General features: G+C 39.5%; 1 protein-coding gene across 2 annotated transcripts in view; it reads left to right on the top strand.

Moving 5' to 3' along the window:
* Nucleotides 1–10,177: 10,177 nt before the first annotated feature.
* gpm6bb (glycoprotein M6Bb) overlaps nucleotides 10,178–18,913 on the top strand; it is a 30,378-nt gene continuing 21,642 nt past the window's right edge. For both annotated transcript variants that reach the window (XM_053496367.1, XM_053496368.1), the window contains exon 1: nucleotides 10,178–10,272. In XM_053496367.1, coding sequence (XP_053352342.1) covers nucleotides 10,269–10,272 — 4 coding nt within the window. In that variant the 5' untranslated portion in view covers nucleotides 10,178–10,268. The remainder of the gene's footprint in view (nucleotides 10,273–18,913) is intronic.

The following is an 18,913-nucleotide window of genomic DNA, read 5'->3' as shown; positions in this document are numbered from 1 at the left end:
TATACAGATATATATTAATACAGTATATATACAGATATATATTAATACAGTATATATACAAATATATATTTATACAGTATATATACAGATCTATATTTATACAGTATATATACAGATATATATTAATACAGTATATATACAGATATATATTTATACCGTGTATATACAGATATATATTTATACAGTATATATACAGATATATATTAATACAGTGTATATACAGGTCTATATTAATACAGTATATATACAGATATATATTTATACCGTGTATATACAGATATATATTTATACAGTATATATACAGATATATATTTATACCGTGTATATACAGATATATATTTATACAGTATATATACAGATATATACTTATACCGTGTATATACAGATATATATTTATACAGTATATATACAGATATATATTTATACAGTGTATATACAGATATATATTTATACCGTATATAAACAGATATATATTTATACCGTGTATATACAGATATATATTTATACCGTGTATATACAGATATATATTTATACAGTGTATATACAGATATATATTTATACCGTATATATACAGATCTATATTAATACAGTGTATATACAGATATATATTTATACCGTGTATATACAGATATATATTTATACAGTATATATACAGATATATATTTATACAGTATATATACAGATCTATATTAATACAGTATATATACAGATCTATATTAATACAGTATATATACAGATCTATATTTATACAGTGTATATACAGATATATATTAATACAGTATATATACAGATATATATTTATACAGTATATATACAGATCTATATTAATACAGTATATATACAGATATATATTTATACCGTGTATATACAGATATATATTTATACAGTATATATACAGATATATATTAATACAGTGTATATACAGATATATATTTATACCGTGTATATACAGATATATATTTATACAGTATATATACAGATATATATTTATACCGTGTATATACAGATATATATTTATACAGTATATATACAGATCTATATTAATACAGTATATATACAGATATATATTTATACCGTGTATATACAGATATATATTTATACAGTATATATACAGATATATATTTATACCGTGTATATACAGATATATATTTATACAGTATATATACAGATATATATTTATACAGTGTATATACAGATATATATTTATACCGTATATATACAGATATATATTTATACCGTGTATATACAGATATATATTTATACAGTATATATACAGATATATATTTATACAGTGTATATACAGATCTATATTTATACCGTATATATACAGATATATATTTATACCGTGTATATACAGATATATATTTATACCGTGTATATACAGATCTATATTTATACAGTGTATATACAGATATATATTTATACCGTGTATATACAGATCTATATTCATACAGTGTATATACAGATCTATATTCATACAGTGTATATACAGATCTATATTCATACAGTGTATATACAGATCTATATTCATACAGTGTATATACAGATATATATTCATACAGTGTATATACAGATCTATATTCATACAGTGTATATACAGATATATATTTATACCGTGTATATACAGATCTATATTAATACAGTATATATACAGATATATATTTATACAGTATATATACAGATCTATATTAATACAGTATATATACAGATCTATATTTATACAGTGTATATACAGATATATATTAATACAGTATATATACAGATATATATTTATACAGTATATATACAGATCTATATTAATACAGTATATATACAGATATATATTTATACCGTGTATATACAGATATATATTTATACAGTATATATACAGATATATATTTATACAGTATATATACAGATATATATTAATACAGTGTATATACAGGTCTATATTAATACAGTATATATACAGATATATATTTATACAGTATATATACAGATATATATTTATACAGTATATATACAGATCTATATTAATACAGTATATATACAGATATATATTTATACCGTGTATATACAGATATATATTTATACAGTATATATACAGATATATATTTATACAGTGTATATACAGATATATATTTATACCGTATATATACAGATATATATTAATACCGTGTATATACAGATATATATTTATACAGTGTATATACAGATATATATTTATACAGTGTATATACAGATATATATTTATACCGTATATATACAGATATATATTTATACCGTGTATATACAGATATATATTTATACAGTGTATATACAGATATATATTTATACCGTATATATACAGATATATATTTATACCGTGTATATACAGATATATATTAATACCGTATATATACAGATATATATTTATACAGTATATATACAGATATATATTTATACAGTATATATACAGATCTATATTAATACAGTATATATACAGATATATATTTATACCGTGTATATACAGATATATATTTATACAGTGTATATACAGATATATATTTATACCGTATATATACAGATATATATTTATACCGTGTATATACAGATATATATTAATACAGTGTATATACAGATATATATTTATACCGTGTATATACAGATATATATTTATACAGTATATATACAGATATATATTTATACAGTGTATATACAGATATATATTTATACCGTATATATACAGATATATATTTATACCGTGTATATACAGATATATATTAATACAGTGTATATACAGATATATATTTATACAGTATATATACAGATATATATTAATACAGTGTATATACAGATATATATTTATACAGTGTATATACAGATATATATTAATACAGTGTATATACAGATCTATATTAATACAGTATATATACAGATATATATTTATACAGTATATATACAGATATATATTTATACAGTGTATATACAGATATATATTAATACAGTATATATACAGATATATATTTATACAGTGTATATACAGATATATATTTATACAGTATATATACAGATATATATTTATACCGTGTATATACAGATATATATTTATACCGTGTATATACAGATATATATTTATACAGTGTATATACAGATATATATTTATACAGTGTATATACAGATATATATTTATACAGTGTATATACAGATATATATTTATACCGTGTATATACAGATATATATTAATACAGTGTATATACAGATATATATTTATACAGTGTATATACAGATATATATTAATACAGTGTATATACAGATATATATTAATACAGTGTATATACAGATATATATTTATACAGTGTATATACAGATATATATTTATACAGTGTATATACAGATATATATTAATACAGTGTATATACAGATATATATTTATACCGTGTATATACAGATATATATTAATACAGTGTATATACAGATATATATTTATACAGTGTATATACAGATATATATTTATACAGTGTATATACAGATATATATTTATACAGTGTATATACATATATATATTTATACAGTATATATACAGATATATATTTATACAGTATATATACAGATATATATTAATACAGTGTATATACAGATATATATTTATACAGTATATATACAGATATATATTAATACAGTGTATATACAGATATATATTTATACAGTGTATATACAGATATATATTTATACAGTGTATATACAGATATATATTAATACAGTGTATATACAGATATATATTAATACAGTATATATACAGATATATATTAATACAGTGTATATACAGATATATATTTATACAGTGTATATACAGATATATATTTATACAGTGTATATACAGATATATATTAATACAGTATATATACAGATATATATTAATACAGTATATATACAGATATATATTTATACAGTGTATATACAGATATATATTAATACAGTATATATACAGATATATATTAATACAGTATATATACAGATATATATTTATACAGTGTATATACAGATATATATTAATACAGTATATATACAGATATATATTAATACAGTATATATACAGATATATATTTATACAGTGTATATACAGATATATATTAATACAGTATATATACAGATATATATTTATACAGTGTATATACAGATATATATTTATACAGTGTATATACAGATCTATATTCATACAGTGTATATACAGATATATATTTATACAGTGTATATACAGATCTATATTCATACAGTGTATATACAGATATATATTCATACAGTGTATATACAGATATATATTTATACCTAAATCAGTAGTCATTAAGTCACTTTATTAATATTTAAATTAGTTGTGATATATCTGTACCTTTTTAAGGATCTGCTGGAGACAGATGGACGGAGACAGACAGATGTTTTTTATACAGATGTTTTCTCATCGTGTGAGTCTGTCGCTTTTAAATACACATCATTTATCAAATCCTCAGTCTGAAGCTGAATCTGCCTGAGAAACACGTTCCCCCTCGAGAACTGTGCCTTCGATGGGATTAAATCTCCGTGTTTAATAAATCCCGCATTATAAACATGATGTAAAGAGATGCGTCATGACAAGCTGAATACGCAGCGTCAATAAATAAATTCTAAAAGCTCTAAAAGCATAAAGCCGGTTATTTCCAGTTACAGCACTCATCGTTTATCAAAAGCAGCGTGTTCTTATTGACTGGAGGCAGCAGGGACGATAAGTAAAGCACGGGCAGGGCCGCGTGTTAGCTGTGACACACGCGCACGTCAATACCGTCGTCTCTTTACATCTGGTGGCCCGGGAGGGCGTGCCCGTCACCCCACTCAGAAAATGAAATAACTCCGTGTCTGCTCCGAGTCCTGACCTCACTGAGGTTCTCCAGAAAGCCAAAGCCTCCGAGATATCCACCTCTTTGACCTGGCTTTTCATTGCACTTGTGATCATGTGATTTATCCATCAGAGGATGAGATCTGATTCAGTGATGGATGCTCTGACCTTGGTGTGTCCTTCCCTGCCATATCCTGTTCCCTCCAGAGCATTTAGTAAAATATAGATATCTAGAAGAAGTGGATTTTAATCACTAAAGTGAATCTGCACGGCACACACACACACACACACAGTCTCGTGGCCTGGTGAATGCTCCTCTAATGCTCCTGATTGTATTCCACAGATGTACAGTATGAGCGCTCCACCTGCGTCGTCTTCATCCACAGAGCAGACGGGTCGTCTGGAGTCTGAAACAGGAAGAGACGTTAAAAAGTTAACACTGAAGTCTAACACAGTCCTCGACATTGGACCCACAACAAACCAGAGACAAACGGATGCGTTCTCTAATCGTGCCGTGGGTTCCTGGGAGAACCTCCAGCTCTGGTTTATGGTGAGGAGCTCTGAAGGTGAAGAACATCACCTCATCACCTCTCCTCCTCCTCTCACTCTGTCCTTTAAAACAAGAAGTTTATTTTCATTTCAAATATGTAATTTTACTCTCATGAGGAGACAGACAGTGTGTGTGTGTGTGTGTGTGTGTGTGTTATCAAGCCCAGATAATGACAGGAATGTGTGACAGTTATGACCTTGTGAGGACCAGGGGTTATCTATCTAGTCTGTGTGTGTCTGTGTTATAACTGTGTGTGTGTGGCCTTCAGGGAGTCATTCATATTTGTTTCATTTCCTCCTACAGCTGGTTGCTGTGGAAACACAGTGCTCTTCATAGCTAGCACCTTAAAATCATCTCTTCATCACACACACACACACACACACATACACACACACACACACACACACACACACACACACACTATTAAGGTTGTATCAAAGATACTAGCAGATGTGTATATATGGCCATGTAGGGAGGAGATAGGCCGTGCCCTCTCACATCGATCGGTCTTTAGCCGCGTGTGAGTCAGAGCTAGCACATGCTAGTCCACGCCCTCCCTGGTTGGTACCGGACACAACTCAATTGGGGAAAAACCCCCTGAGTGCTGAAAATGATTAGGTTTCTAGGTGGAGCGTGCGCTAACTCTTCCACAGTAGCTCCACTTTTTATAAGGCGCCATTACTTTTGTCCTGATTTAAGTTTGGATTGTGAGTGCTTGTGGACTGTTACAGGATTTGATGGATTTCTCCAACCAGTCTGGATTGTGATGAACACCACACTGATCAGGGAAACACTCTCACGTATGAATTTATTCCCATTGTACGACCGTGGTAGGACCTCCGGTCAACACTCACACACACATTTACACACACTACGGAATATTTGGGAACAACAATTAGCCTAACCTGCATGTCTTTGGACTCCGGGAGGAAACCGGAGAACCCGGAGGAAACCCACCCAGCATGGGAAGAACATATACACTCCACACACACACGGACCCGAGGTGGGAATCTAACGGACTCTGGAAGTGTGAGGTGTCAATGCTAACCACGACACCAGCGCGCTGCCAGCTATGTAGCTGCTACAACTGCTAGCGCCCCCTACGTGCCAGTGTGAATATATGAGCTTCGAGCGTTTAAAGTCGATTGTATCGAGCCCTCACACGGGGCAGGTCAGGAGCCGAGCGGGTAAAACTGATAAAGAGTCCCGTGGGGCTCGAGGCGTTTCATCTGGTTGCCATGGTGAGTAACAATGAGCCGCGGCCTCAGGCTGTTCCTCTCTCTGAGTGACTCGGATCGTGTCACTCAGAGTCGCTACTGAGACTCGACTCGACTCAGGGACCTTCGATCCAAAGTAATACATTTCACATGGTGCTGTTAAATCTGTGAATCGGCCCCTGTCTCCGCCCCCTGCCTCCACCCCTGGCCCCACCCCCTGTCTCCGCCCCTGTCTCCGCCCCTGCTCTGTCCTTACTGCACCTCTTCATCATGTCTCACTCACTCACTGTGTTTTAATTTTTTAACATAAAGACTAAACACACAAAGCAACAACAAAACCTAAACACTGGCATTTGTGTAACTCTTGTGTTATCTCGTCTCCCACACACACACACACACACACACACACACACACAGACAAGTCATTTATAGCCCACTGTAGGGCTGTAAACATTGTTTCCATGGTAACGAGGCGGAGGAATCCTGGATAAGAGGATTGGAGCCTCTCACGGTGGACGAGTTATAAAATGTGTCTCGTAGAAATCAGGAGTGTGTAACGGGTCCGAACTGGGTCTCTGCATTACCTTATATTAATGCAAGCTGTAAATAGAGTGTGTTGGGATTGTGTGTGTGTGTGTGTGTGTGTGTGTGTGTGTGTGTATGAGCATTTCTATAAAATATGCAGTGACATAACAACTAAACATCTCTATACATTGGTGTGGATCAAATGTCCCCAGAAGGACAGTCTGCTCTCCGTGGAGATGTTTGGTTGCCACTATGGAGAGAACGGCCTTTTACAGTTCAAAATAAACAAACAAACAAACAAACAAACAATGTGGACAAACAAACAAACCTATGACTGTGGAGGGTCCTTAAATGAGTTTAAAATGAGTTCAACCACAGAGGGGCATTATTGTGCCAAATCAAAGGGGTGATGAGAACACACACACACACACACACACACACACACATTTAACATTTACACACACACTATGTATGTATGTGTGTGTGTAAACTGAAGCTGAGTGATAATCCTGCCCTAATTGCCCCTGACTTGCCCTTCACATGTGGCGTGGTGCACCTGTTGTAAGTCTGGTCTGGAGACACTGGAGGAGGGCCGAGGCCTGTGGAACCCAAGACCAGACGGCGCCCCCCTGAGGACCCTGGTGCTACACGCAACAGTACAGAACTACTTTACACTATAAACACACACACACACACACACACACACACACACACACACCTAGTGTGAGAGGAACTGAGATATTACAGTATAACACTAATGCGATAAGTACACACATCATACAGGATTTTATACTAATACAGTACAGAACCTTGATATACGAGTTTAATCCGTTCTTAGGGTGAAATGTCGTATTGTGAAACACACTGTCCCTAATGTAAATGTAAATAATCCGTTCCAAATATATTACCAATATTACCAATTTCCAACACTATAATCATATTTCTGCATAAATAAACAATCAAAACATTTAAAAACGACATGTAAACATGTAAATGAAGTAAAATCTGAAATAAAGACATTAAACCTCACTTAACATTAATTTATGATTCCTCTCGGCTGGTAACTGTAACTGAAAGCGACTCCCTGTTCTCCTTGATGCCGTCCTTGATACCATCCTGGGGACCCCATGGTGCTACGTCCTAACTTGGCCCTCCACTGACGCAAACAAGTTTTGAGCGGCTCCTGGACGTACAGTAGCGCAGATTAGCGCTCGGTTTGGTTCTGTTCGATCGCTCATGTGCAGACAATGCTGCGTATGCCGAGGCTAATTTCTTGCATAATTCCAGGCCTTAAAGCAAATAATGGTGGAGGTGTTTATATACCGAGGTGTCACTGTACCTTAGTGCCTTCACACCGAGTGTATCATCACCTGCACTGTGGTTTAGTAACGGCTAATAAGAAAGTTTAATACTTAACACATTTAATACTTCACTCAGACTCTGTACATACTCTCAATACACACACAAAGACTCTGCTGCTCTGTGATGGAGACACCAGTCCTGTCTAACTATACACAAGTTGGTATAAATGCTGCCCTCTGGTGGTGATTATTTAGATCACTCTCTCTTTCTCTCTCTCTCTCTCTCTCTCTCTCTCTCTCTATCTGTAGAATCCATTATGCCTTCCAGATGTGGCCTTTTCCGCTGCTCAGTCACACACTCCGTCCCTGCAGTGTGAGAGATCATTTATTAACGACTGCACCAGTCTCACTCCTGGAACATCTTTATCTACTCTTTTTTCTTTTTCCCGTCCGATCCTTTACACTCTACGGCCTCTGTCCGACGTCTGAGCGGGTTCGAGACGGACGGTGTGAGTGTGTTGTGGATTTTCACGCCCCCCCCCCCCCCCTCTCCCTCCAGGAAATGTCCATAACAGATGTTTGTGTCGATCTCAGGGGGATCTTACACAAGGCTTAAAGACTTAGAATAAAAAAGAACCGTGTTGGTTCCATTACACAGAGTTAAACTGCAGCTCTTATCACGTGTTCATGACGTTTAAACGAGTTTTATTTCTCCAGAGTGAGAGTTTGTGTGTCTGGTGTATCGATGGTATCACTACAGCACCGATGGCCACAGGTTTAGTGTGTTTAATGGTCATGATCTACCTGACCTTTGTCTGTAGCCTAGGACACACTGTATGGTGCTTTGCAAAAGTCTTGACACCCCTTACAACCACAAACGTGAATATATTTTATATAACACACCAACACACAGTGGCAGATATTTGTGAAGTGGAAGGAAAGTGATTTTTAAAATTATTTCTTTACAGATAAATATCATTGTAGTGCATTAGTATTCACCCCCCTTTACTCTGATCCCTCTAACTAAAACCCAGTTGTCCAGAGTCCAGTTGTGTGTCATTTAATCTCAGTATAAATACAGAGGTGATTTTCTTCAGCAGGGATGGAGAAGCTGGTCAGAGATGATGGGAAGAGGAACGATCCACATACCGGAGAATGTTAGAAGAAAACCTGTTAGAGTCTGTAGAAGACTTAAGACTGGGGCGGAGCTTCACCGTCCAGCAGGACAACGACCTTAAACACACAGCCAGAGCTACAGTGGGAGGGTTTAGATCAAAGCATGTTCATGTGTAGGAACGGTCCGGTCAAAGTTCAGATCCAACTGAGATCCCGAGGCGAGACTCCAACATTGCTGCTCACAGACGCTCTAGATGTACAGAGCTGGTAGAGACGTAACCCAAAGACCTGCAGCTGTAATTACACAGAGAGGTGGATCCACAGAGTACTGACTCAGGGGGGTGAATACATATGCACACCATTGATCATTTCCCTTCCACTTCACAATTCTGTGACCCTCTGTGTCGGCCTGTCGCATAAACACACATCACATAGTGTGGAGGAGGTCAGTGGGTGGGAATACTTTTGCACGTCACAGTATATATATGTATAGAGAGACAGAGAACCTGTGACGTGTGGTGACGCGCGCCCTCTGGCGGCTCTGTTACGAAGTGCAGGCCTGGATAGAATGAGTGGGCGTGGCTCGCTCTGTTACGTCAGAGGGAGTTCTCCTGGAGCAGCGCGCGCTCGGTCTGCATGGCAAACACACACACACACACACACACACGGAGAGAGAGAGAGAGTCGCGCGCAGTGTGAGTCCATCAGAGCAGAGACATCAGAGGAGACACGATGGGTGAGTACAGGAGTCATATATACCACTTTATACACTCACTGTCTCTCCACTGTCTCTCCACTGTCTCTCACTACTGTCTCTCTACTGTCTCACTCTAGTGTCTCACCACTGTCTCTCCACTGTCTCTCACTACTGTCTTATTACTGGTGTTGTGTTTGTTGTGCATCAGTTCTGGGAGTGTATGTTGCACACACACACACACACACACACACACACACACACAGGGACCTGATCCTGGATTTGCTCCATGCAGCTTCACCCATCAGACGTGTGTAAGTGATAAACCCTGGATGAAGTTCATCAGCTCCTTGTGTTTATTCTCCCTTCAGTCCTGATTTATTCAGCATTAACTCTGGATTTGTTTATTCAGCCTTTAGTTTAATCTGGACCTGATCTGACTCAGTAGTTGAGGATTAGTTAATCCTGGATCTGCTATAATTCACTCTGTCTCATCTTTCAGCCGTATTTGGATTAAATCTCGACCTGTTAAACCCAGATCACTGGTTCTGTTCATGTTTTATTAGTTCTGGACCTCCTGGGGTGAGAGTCTGGACAGGATCCCCCTGATTTATTTATTTATTTATTTATTTATTTATAATCCAGGTTGATACGTGTTGGTTCTGGATTGTAGTTTTTGGTTCTGGATCTGTTTTGATTCGCTCTGAGTTAATCTGCTCATCTGGTGTGTTTATGACGAGGGGAACAGATCTGTGGGTCGCCCCAGGGGCAGTCGGGGTGGGGGCATTACTGCATGTGTGGACAGGAAACACACACACACACACACACACACACACACACACCGAAACAGACACAGATTTTAGACTTTCATAATTTCAGTAAATCCTGAGTAAGTTGAGAATGGAAGCACTATTCTGTGTGTGTGTGTGTGTGTATGTGTGTGTGTGTGTGTGTGTGTGTGTGTGTGTATGAGCGGTGCCTCGTAAAGACTTCCAGCAGGTTTAAAAAGGCTTTAGAGCTTTAAGAGGACTGTGGGCCAGATGGGGATAGCAGCCCTGTGTGTGTGTGTGTGTGTGTGTGTGTGTGTGTGTGTGTGTGTGTGTTGTTTCACCCTGCTATTCTTCCTGTCGGTTTTTCTTCTCCCTCCCCTTGTTCTTTTTCTTACTGTGTGTGTGTGTGTGTGTGTGTGTGTCTTTCTCCCGCTTCTTCCTTTCTCACTCTGTAGGTTCAGCTCGTCCTGAGGAACCTTTTAATGAGTTTTTAAAATGTTTAAAGAAGTAAGTGTGTGTCACGTTCAGTCTGTGTGTCTTTAAACACTGGGACATGCAAAGGCTGCTGTCCACACATTGTCCTCACGCCAGTCTGTCCTCACATTGTCCTCAGGCCAGCCTGTCCTCGCGTTGTCCTCACGCCATGCTCGTGCCGTCCTTCTCATCCTGAAGCTGGTCCATGGAGATTAAGCGTCTGATTATCAGACACACACACACACACACACACACACACAGGTCTCCTTCCCTCACTGGAGGTCCGTCCTGCGTTTGTCTCGTGTCCTGAGCGTTAGCGCGTGACGTGTTTCCTCACCAGGACTTTTCCATACTGAGATCCTCCAGCACGAACCCTCAGCACAGCGGGGTCTCGGAAACTCTGACTCACTCCCTCACCACATTGTTTTCATCCAGTCCGAGGCTGAACATAATCACATGCTGTTTGTTTCACTAGCGACTGATTTGTTGATTTATTGGAGTGAATTCTTTGTTTAAACCCCGACTGTGGAGCGAGAGAGTCTTATTAAACCCAGAGATCCTCCACGTCCACGTCTTCACATGCACGTCTGAGCTGGAGGCCTCGGAGAAACATGCACACACACACACACACACACACACACACACACACACACCTTAATATCAGTTCATGTGTTAACCTCCACATTTCACACGTTTCTTAACTGATACGTGACACGTTCATGCACCGATGAGCGGGCCCAAGCACCCTGCGCCTCACCACCTGGGCCACCCGAAACACAGCGGGGACGTTACATACATCAGTACCTTTATGATATTATTATAGAAAAGGGGGGATTTTATGTTTAAACCTCCAAAAAGCCCCAGATACTGAAAAAAAGAAAATCATCACACTGTGATGTCAATCAATATGATGTCTCACAGAAGGTTGTTAATCATTCTTCAGGGTGTAAGTTTAAAAAGCGTATAGAAGATGAGAGAGTGAGTGAGTCAGTAAATGAAAATCCATCGAGTGCGTTTTACCAAACGACCCAAAATAACTGACTTCCAGTTGAGCTGAGCCCAGGACGTGCAGTGTGAGAGTTGTTCAGCTCAGTGAGCTCTAACTGTGTACCGAAGTTCACGTGCATACCCTCGTGTGTACGAGCAAAACCTCGTGTGAGGGCCCCCGAGGGCCCCGTGCCACACCAGACGGATTCCAACCTGGCTGACAATGTTCATGAGTTAGTGAGCATGTAAGACCCCAAAATGGTGTGAAACAGTAGGGCCCTTCACACACTCCGAGGTCAGACGGTGATGTCATAGCGTCTGGGCCCTAACGATCGATCACTAACGAGGACAGGATGAACATTTTCTCCGTTTTATTTAAACTGAATCTTGAGGCCAATTTCCAACAAAATAATCATACGTGAACTGTATGTGTGTGTGAGAGGGGTCATCCTGTTTCTCTTCAGATAAACACACACACACACACACACACACACACACACACTAATTCACGTCCCTCTTTGTGGAAACCTAAAGCGTCAGCATCAGATGTTTTGTTTTGTTCTGCCTGCGCATTTCCAGAAAGTCCTGGTCAGTTGATAAATGCTTCCCAACACACACACACACACACACACACACACACACACACACACACAGAGGGGGGGGGTTGGACTTATGTAAGTGTAACAGAATGAGGTTGAATTCTGGAATAAATAAAACTTATTACAGTAGAAAGCCAAAAAGGTCAAAAGAGAATGAATATATATACAGTGGCGTGCAAAAGTATTCGCCCCCCTTGAAATTTCCACATTTTGTCACATTACAGCCACAAACATGAATCAGTTTTATTGGAATTCCACGTGAAAGACCAATACAAAGTGGTGTACACGTGAGAAATGGAACCAAAATTCATACATGATTCCAAACATTTTTACAAATAAATAACTGAAAGTGGGGTGTGCGTAATTATTCACCCCCCTGAGTCAGTACTTTGTAGAACCACCTTTTGCTGTAAATCCAGCTGCCAGTCTTTTAGGGTCTGTCTCTACCAGCTTTGCACATCTGGAGACTGAAATCCTCGTCCATTCTTCTTTACAAAACAGCTCCAGCTCAGTCAGATTAGATGGACAGCGTTTGTGAACAGCAGTTTTCAGATCTGGCCACAGATTCTCGATTGGATTTAGATCTGGACTTTGACTGGTCCATTCTAACACATGGATATGTTTTGTTTTAAATCATTCCATTGTTGCCCTGGCTTTATGTTTAGGGTCGTCGTCCTGCTGGAAGGTGAACCTCCGCCCCAGTCTCAAGTCTTTTGCAGACTCCAAGATTGCCCTGTATTTGGCTCCATCCATCGTCCCATCAACTCTGACCAGCTTCCCTGTCCCTGCTGAAGAGAAGCACCCCCAGAGCATGATGCTGCCACCACCATATTTGACAGTGGGGATGGTGTGTTCACAGTGATGTGCAGTGTTAGTTTTCCGCCACACATAGCGTTTTGTATTTTGGTCTCATCTGACCAGAGCACCTTCTCCCACATGTTTGCTGTATCTCCCACATGGCTTGTGGCAAACTGCAAACGGGACTTCTTATGGTTTTCTGTTACCAATGGCTTTCTTCTTGCCACTCTTCCATAAAGGCCAACTTTGTGCAGTGCACGACTAATATTTGTCCTATGGACAGATTCTCCCACCTGAGCTGTAGATCTCTGCAGATCGTCCAGAGTCACCATGGGCCTCTTGGCTGCATTTCTGATCAGCGCTCTCCTTGTTTAGCCTGTGAGTTTAGGTGGACAGCCGTGTCTTGGTAGGTTTACAGTTGTGCCATACTCCTTCCATTTCTGAATGATCCCTTGAACAGTGCTCCGTGGGATGTTCAAGGCTTTGGAAATCTTTTTGTAGTCTAAGCCTGCTTTAAATTTCTCAATAACTTTATCCCTGACCTGTCTGGTGTGTTCTTTGGACTTCATGGTGTTGTTGCTCCCAATATTCTCTTAGACAACCTCTGAGGCCGTCACAGAGCAGCTGTATTTGTACTGACATTAGATTACACACAGGTGCACTCGGTTTAGTCATTAGCACTCATCAGGCAATGTCTATGGGCAACTGACTGCACTCAGACCAAAGGGGGCTGAATAATTACACACACCCCACACCCCACAGTTATTTATTTGTTTGGAATCTTGTATGATTTTGGTTCCACTTCTCACGTGTACACCACTTTGTATTGGTCTGTCACGTGGAATTCCAATAAAACTGATTCCCGTTTGTGGCTGTAATGTGACAAAATGTGGACAAGTTCAAGGGGGCCGAATACTTTTGCACGCCACTGCAAAATATATATATGTGTGTGTGTGTGTGTGTGTGTTTATGGGATGATGGACAGTTAAGCAGGTCTGAACACATCTGGACCATACACTACCATGTGACGTGAGCCTGGGACCTGTGGGCGGGGCTTAATCATTCAGTTCACTTCACTTTTATATCCATGGGGCGTTTACCATCAGAGTGTCGCCTTTGATCTAAAGCGTGTTTACAGTCTGGGAGGAAATGTTTATAAATACAAGTATTTGTTATTATCTGGTGTTTAGGGATCATAAGGAGGAATACAGGAGGTTTTACTCACTTTAAATGTTTCTGGTGCTGAGGTCACTGTGTGTGTGTGTGTGTGTGTGTGTGTGTGTGTGTGTGTGTGTGTGTGTGTGTGACTGAAGCCCCCGTCACTTCTCACTGTTGCACAACATAAACGGCGTCAGTGTTTCTCTTGGCCCGAGTCTCTGAATAATGTGTTTCAGCTGGACCCAAAATTTATCCTTTAACTTTATTTTATTACCTTCACCAGAGTGACAGCAGCTCACACACACACACACACACACACACACACACACACACACACACACACACACACTATTAATGTGTTAATCATAACATGTAAATTTATTTCCTGTAGTATTGAAAGCTAGCTGCCTAGCATTGTAATGTGTGTGTGTGTGTGTGTGTGTGTGTGCGTGTGTGTGTGTGTGTGAGCTAGTCGCTCAGTATGTAGCTATTGTAGCTATGGTCATCACTGCGCGTCAAGTACAGAGTGATGTAAAGTCACATCAACGCTAGAATGTTGTTTAAACCTTTGAGTTTACAACTGTGTGTGTGTGTGTGTGTGTGTGTGTGTGTGTGTGTGTGTGTGTGCTTTTAGTTGTGAGTTTTATCCATTTTGACCAGGAAGTGATGTCAGGTCGTGTCCGCGTGTTTCCTGTGTATGTCTTTAACATGTGCTCCAGCTGTTTGTTTACTTTTAAACATTGGAGGTTGGCTATATTCACCTTAAGTACAACAGTTTATAATCTACAAGTGTAAAAATTAAAATAAATCAATTAAAGAGGGGCGGAGTCACAGAACCCCCCGGAGCTACGCGGGACACGAGCTGTGCACTTCCCTATTTCCGGGACAGGTCTCTCCGTCCCCAGCGCTGTCCTGCTGCACACACAGGGTGATGTTCTGGTTCTGATGGGGAGCGAGGAGACCCCATAAACAGACCAGTAAAACCCCGCATACACACACACACACACACACTCTGCCAAAACACCGTACTGGTGCTGAGTTTAGTTTTTTATGTTGTGTATACAATATAATGTAGCTAATGTGTCGGCCATTTTTCTTCTAAAGTTTATGCAACATGGAAGTGACCGAGCTTACGTTCTTAAAAATGACAAGTTTGTAACTTCAGCCGTTTTGGAGAGATGATTTTAAAAACTGTTGTTTAAATTAAAGCATCTGTAGTGTCCGTAACCATGTCACGTTCATGTTGCAGTATCTTAACAATTTAGCACTTTAGAATAAAACACTTTTCCAGGTTTATGTCTTTTCGTGTGAAATCTAAACCGAGTTTCATTTGAGTGACAGTTAAGATCATGAAAAGATTTAAATTAAAAAAGGACGGACACTAAAACATAAAAGGGCCTGAAATTGTATTTAGCAAATGTGTTTCTTTTTATCTGATAAAAATATAAAGAATATTTACAATAAACAAAGCGTGGATCAGGAGATAAGAAGTGATGAGTGTTATTATTTATGTAATATAGTCTTTATATGATCCAGTCTGAGAATCACTGCTTCACGTAACTGAGACACTTTTTAGCACCGACACGTGTTTTTTTTTTTCCTCTGGACTTTCAGTTCTGGACGGGTTCTGGAGTGTGGAGTCCAGTTGAGTCCCTGTTGGTTCTGTCCTGTCCCTGTCCCGCACTTCCGGGGTGTAGAGCCGCTCACTCGGCCTCTCAGGGACTCAACAGGGAGAGAAGGCGCTGAGAGGGTGTTAAAGGCGCTATTATTAAAGAGCAGCCTTTGTTGATGCGCGTTCTGGAGGCTCGGAGTTCTTGGCACGACACACACAGAGGACACTGAGTTCCTACAGACGGCTCTTTGTGCTCGGCTCATTCTCTGATCCCGCTACTCGACTCCAGCACAAAAAAAGCTTCCTAACCACACTAATCAAGCCCAAGTCTTCAGATGGGAACCAACACGAGATGTGTGTGTGTGTGTGTGTGTGTGTGTGTAAAGGCCAGCCGAGCCTCGCAGACAGAATTTTAAACACCTTTAAGTAGGAGGAAAGCTCTCAGCGCACCGGCCCTGACCTTCAGCAAGGAATTAGTGTGATTCAAACCATATGACCCGCGCTGGAGCGCCGTGTCCTCCTAAAGCGGAGCGAGACGACACACACACACACACACACACAGACACACACACACACACACACACTTACACACACACACACACCTTAAACAGACAGTGCTGTGTCTCTCGTCTGAAGTCTGTATTAGGCTCAGGGCTGCTTTTATCGTTTTGCTTTATGTAAAGTGTGTGTGTGTGTGTGTGTGTGTGTGTGTGTGTGTGTGTGTTCTCATTGAACTTGTACCCAATAAAATTCCCCCAAAGCAGCTTTTAAACAGGTTACGTAACCCGAGTGTGATTCAGGCCCATGTGATGTGGAAATAAACAGCAGTGTGTGTGTGTGTGTGTGTGTGTGTGTGTTACAGAACGAGAAGAGCAAACAAGACTCACAAGCATTTAAAACTCTTCTTGCATGCATGAGAATTTCTCAAATAGCTTGTAGTTTTCTCTCCAGATGTGTCGACAGCTGCAGGAAACTCGATCGCGCGCTCGTCCCTGGAGCGCGGGCGCTGCGCTAGCTGCTTAGCTGTCGTAACACGATAAAGAACTGAAACGCTCGAGAAACTCGTAGCCTGTACAGCGTGTGTATCATGTGAATCGATTAGCTTCGGCGTATTACGGAGCAACTCTGGAGGAGGAAACGCTGCATGTCCAAGGAATCTGATTTGGACGAATCAGCGGTCTTATGGAGGACAAACCCTGGACGCTGGGACCGCGCTGTCTCTTAGCAGCTAGCGGTTTCATTCTTATATTATAGTTATATTATATAAAGCGCTTGGTACTAAACCGGACGACATGCTGATGGTGGCGCTGTGGGGTTCAGACTAATTTTATTTCTTACTAAAGACAGCGATGCGGCGGAGCTTTAGGCCGGTCCAGCTCGGTCCGTTCATCATCTGTACAACTCCACTCAATCAGATCAGCTTCTAAAGCGGTAACGTTCATGCTAATACCGCCACACTAGTGAATGAGTGTTAGGTCCAGAGCTTGCAGTAAACACCGAATTGTACACCATAATAACTCCTACAGCAATGACCACGCCCCCTGTGACATCAGCACACCAAACATCTGCTACAGTACCTCCCGCTGGAACCATGATGCTATCACCAGAATCATTAAACACATCACGAATATATCGTTATACACGTATTTAACATGTTCCCAGTCTTAGCGCCTTGTCTTGTTCGGTATCCGTACTTCCTCTAGGACGGGGTTTAGGTCGGGTCGGGTCGGGTCGGGGGCTCGGCATGCTAACACTAACACTTGTTGCGTTTGTATTTGGACAGTATGAGACGTCCCTAAGATCATCCTGATGATGTTGTGCTCCTTTTCCGTGTCAGAATCCTAAAAGTGAACTGTTACAGGGGATCACCGACAGATGTTCCTCACGGGTTAAACAATAAACCTGTTAAAAATGTCAAATGTTGGTTTTGGGAACTGAACTTGACAACTCCCAAGAAAAAAAACCCATGAAACGTGGTCTTTCAGGCGATAGATCAGATGCTCGCTAAGCTGTTGGTCCGGAGCCAGAAGAACGGCTTTGCCAAAGAGCCTGGCTGATTTGCAAGGTTTCTCACACACACACACACACACACACACACACACACACACACACACACACACACACACACACACAGTGAAGCACTGGACTCAAAACGAAACTCTACAGCTCCTGCCTGGGCCAAGCCAAACCACAGAGAGCCTGCTTGACAAACAGCTGCACTGGACGTGCTCTGATTGGCGGTGGTGCCCGACGCCGTCCGTCCTTCAGAGCGCGTTGGTCCACGT

The sequence above is a fragment of the Clarias gariepinus genome, chromosome 5, assembly GCF_024256425.1.
Source record: "Clarias gariepinus isolate MV-2021 ecotype Netherlands chromosome 5, CGAR_prim_01v2, whole genome shotgun sequence".
Classification (NCBI taxonomy): Eukaryota; Metazoa; Chordata; class Actinopteri; order Siluriformes; family Clariidae; genus Clarias; species Clarias gariepinus.
The sequence above is the reverse complement of the archived record's forward strand: the minus strand, read 5'-3'. Positions and strand labels throughout refer to the sequence as shown.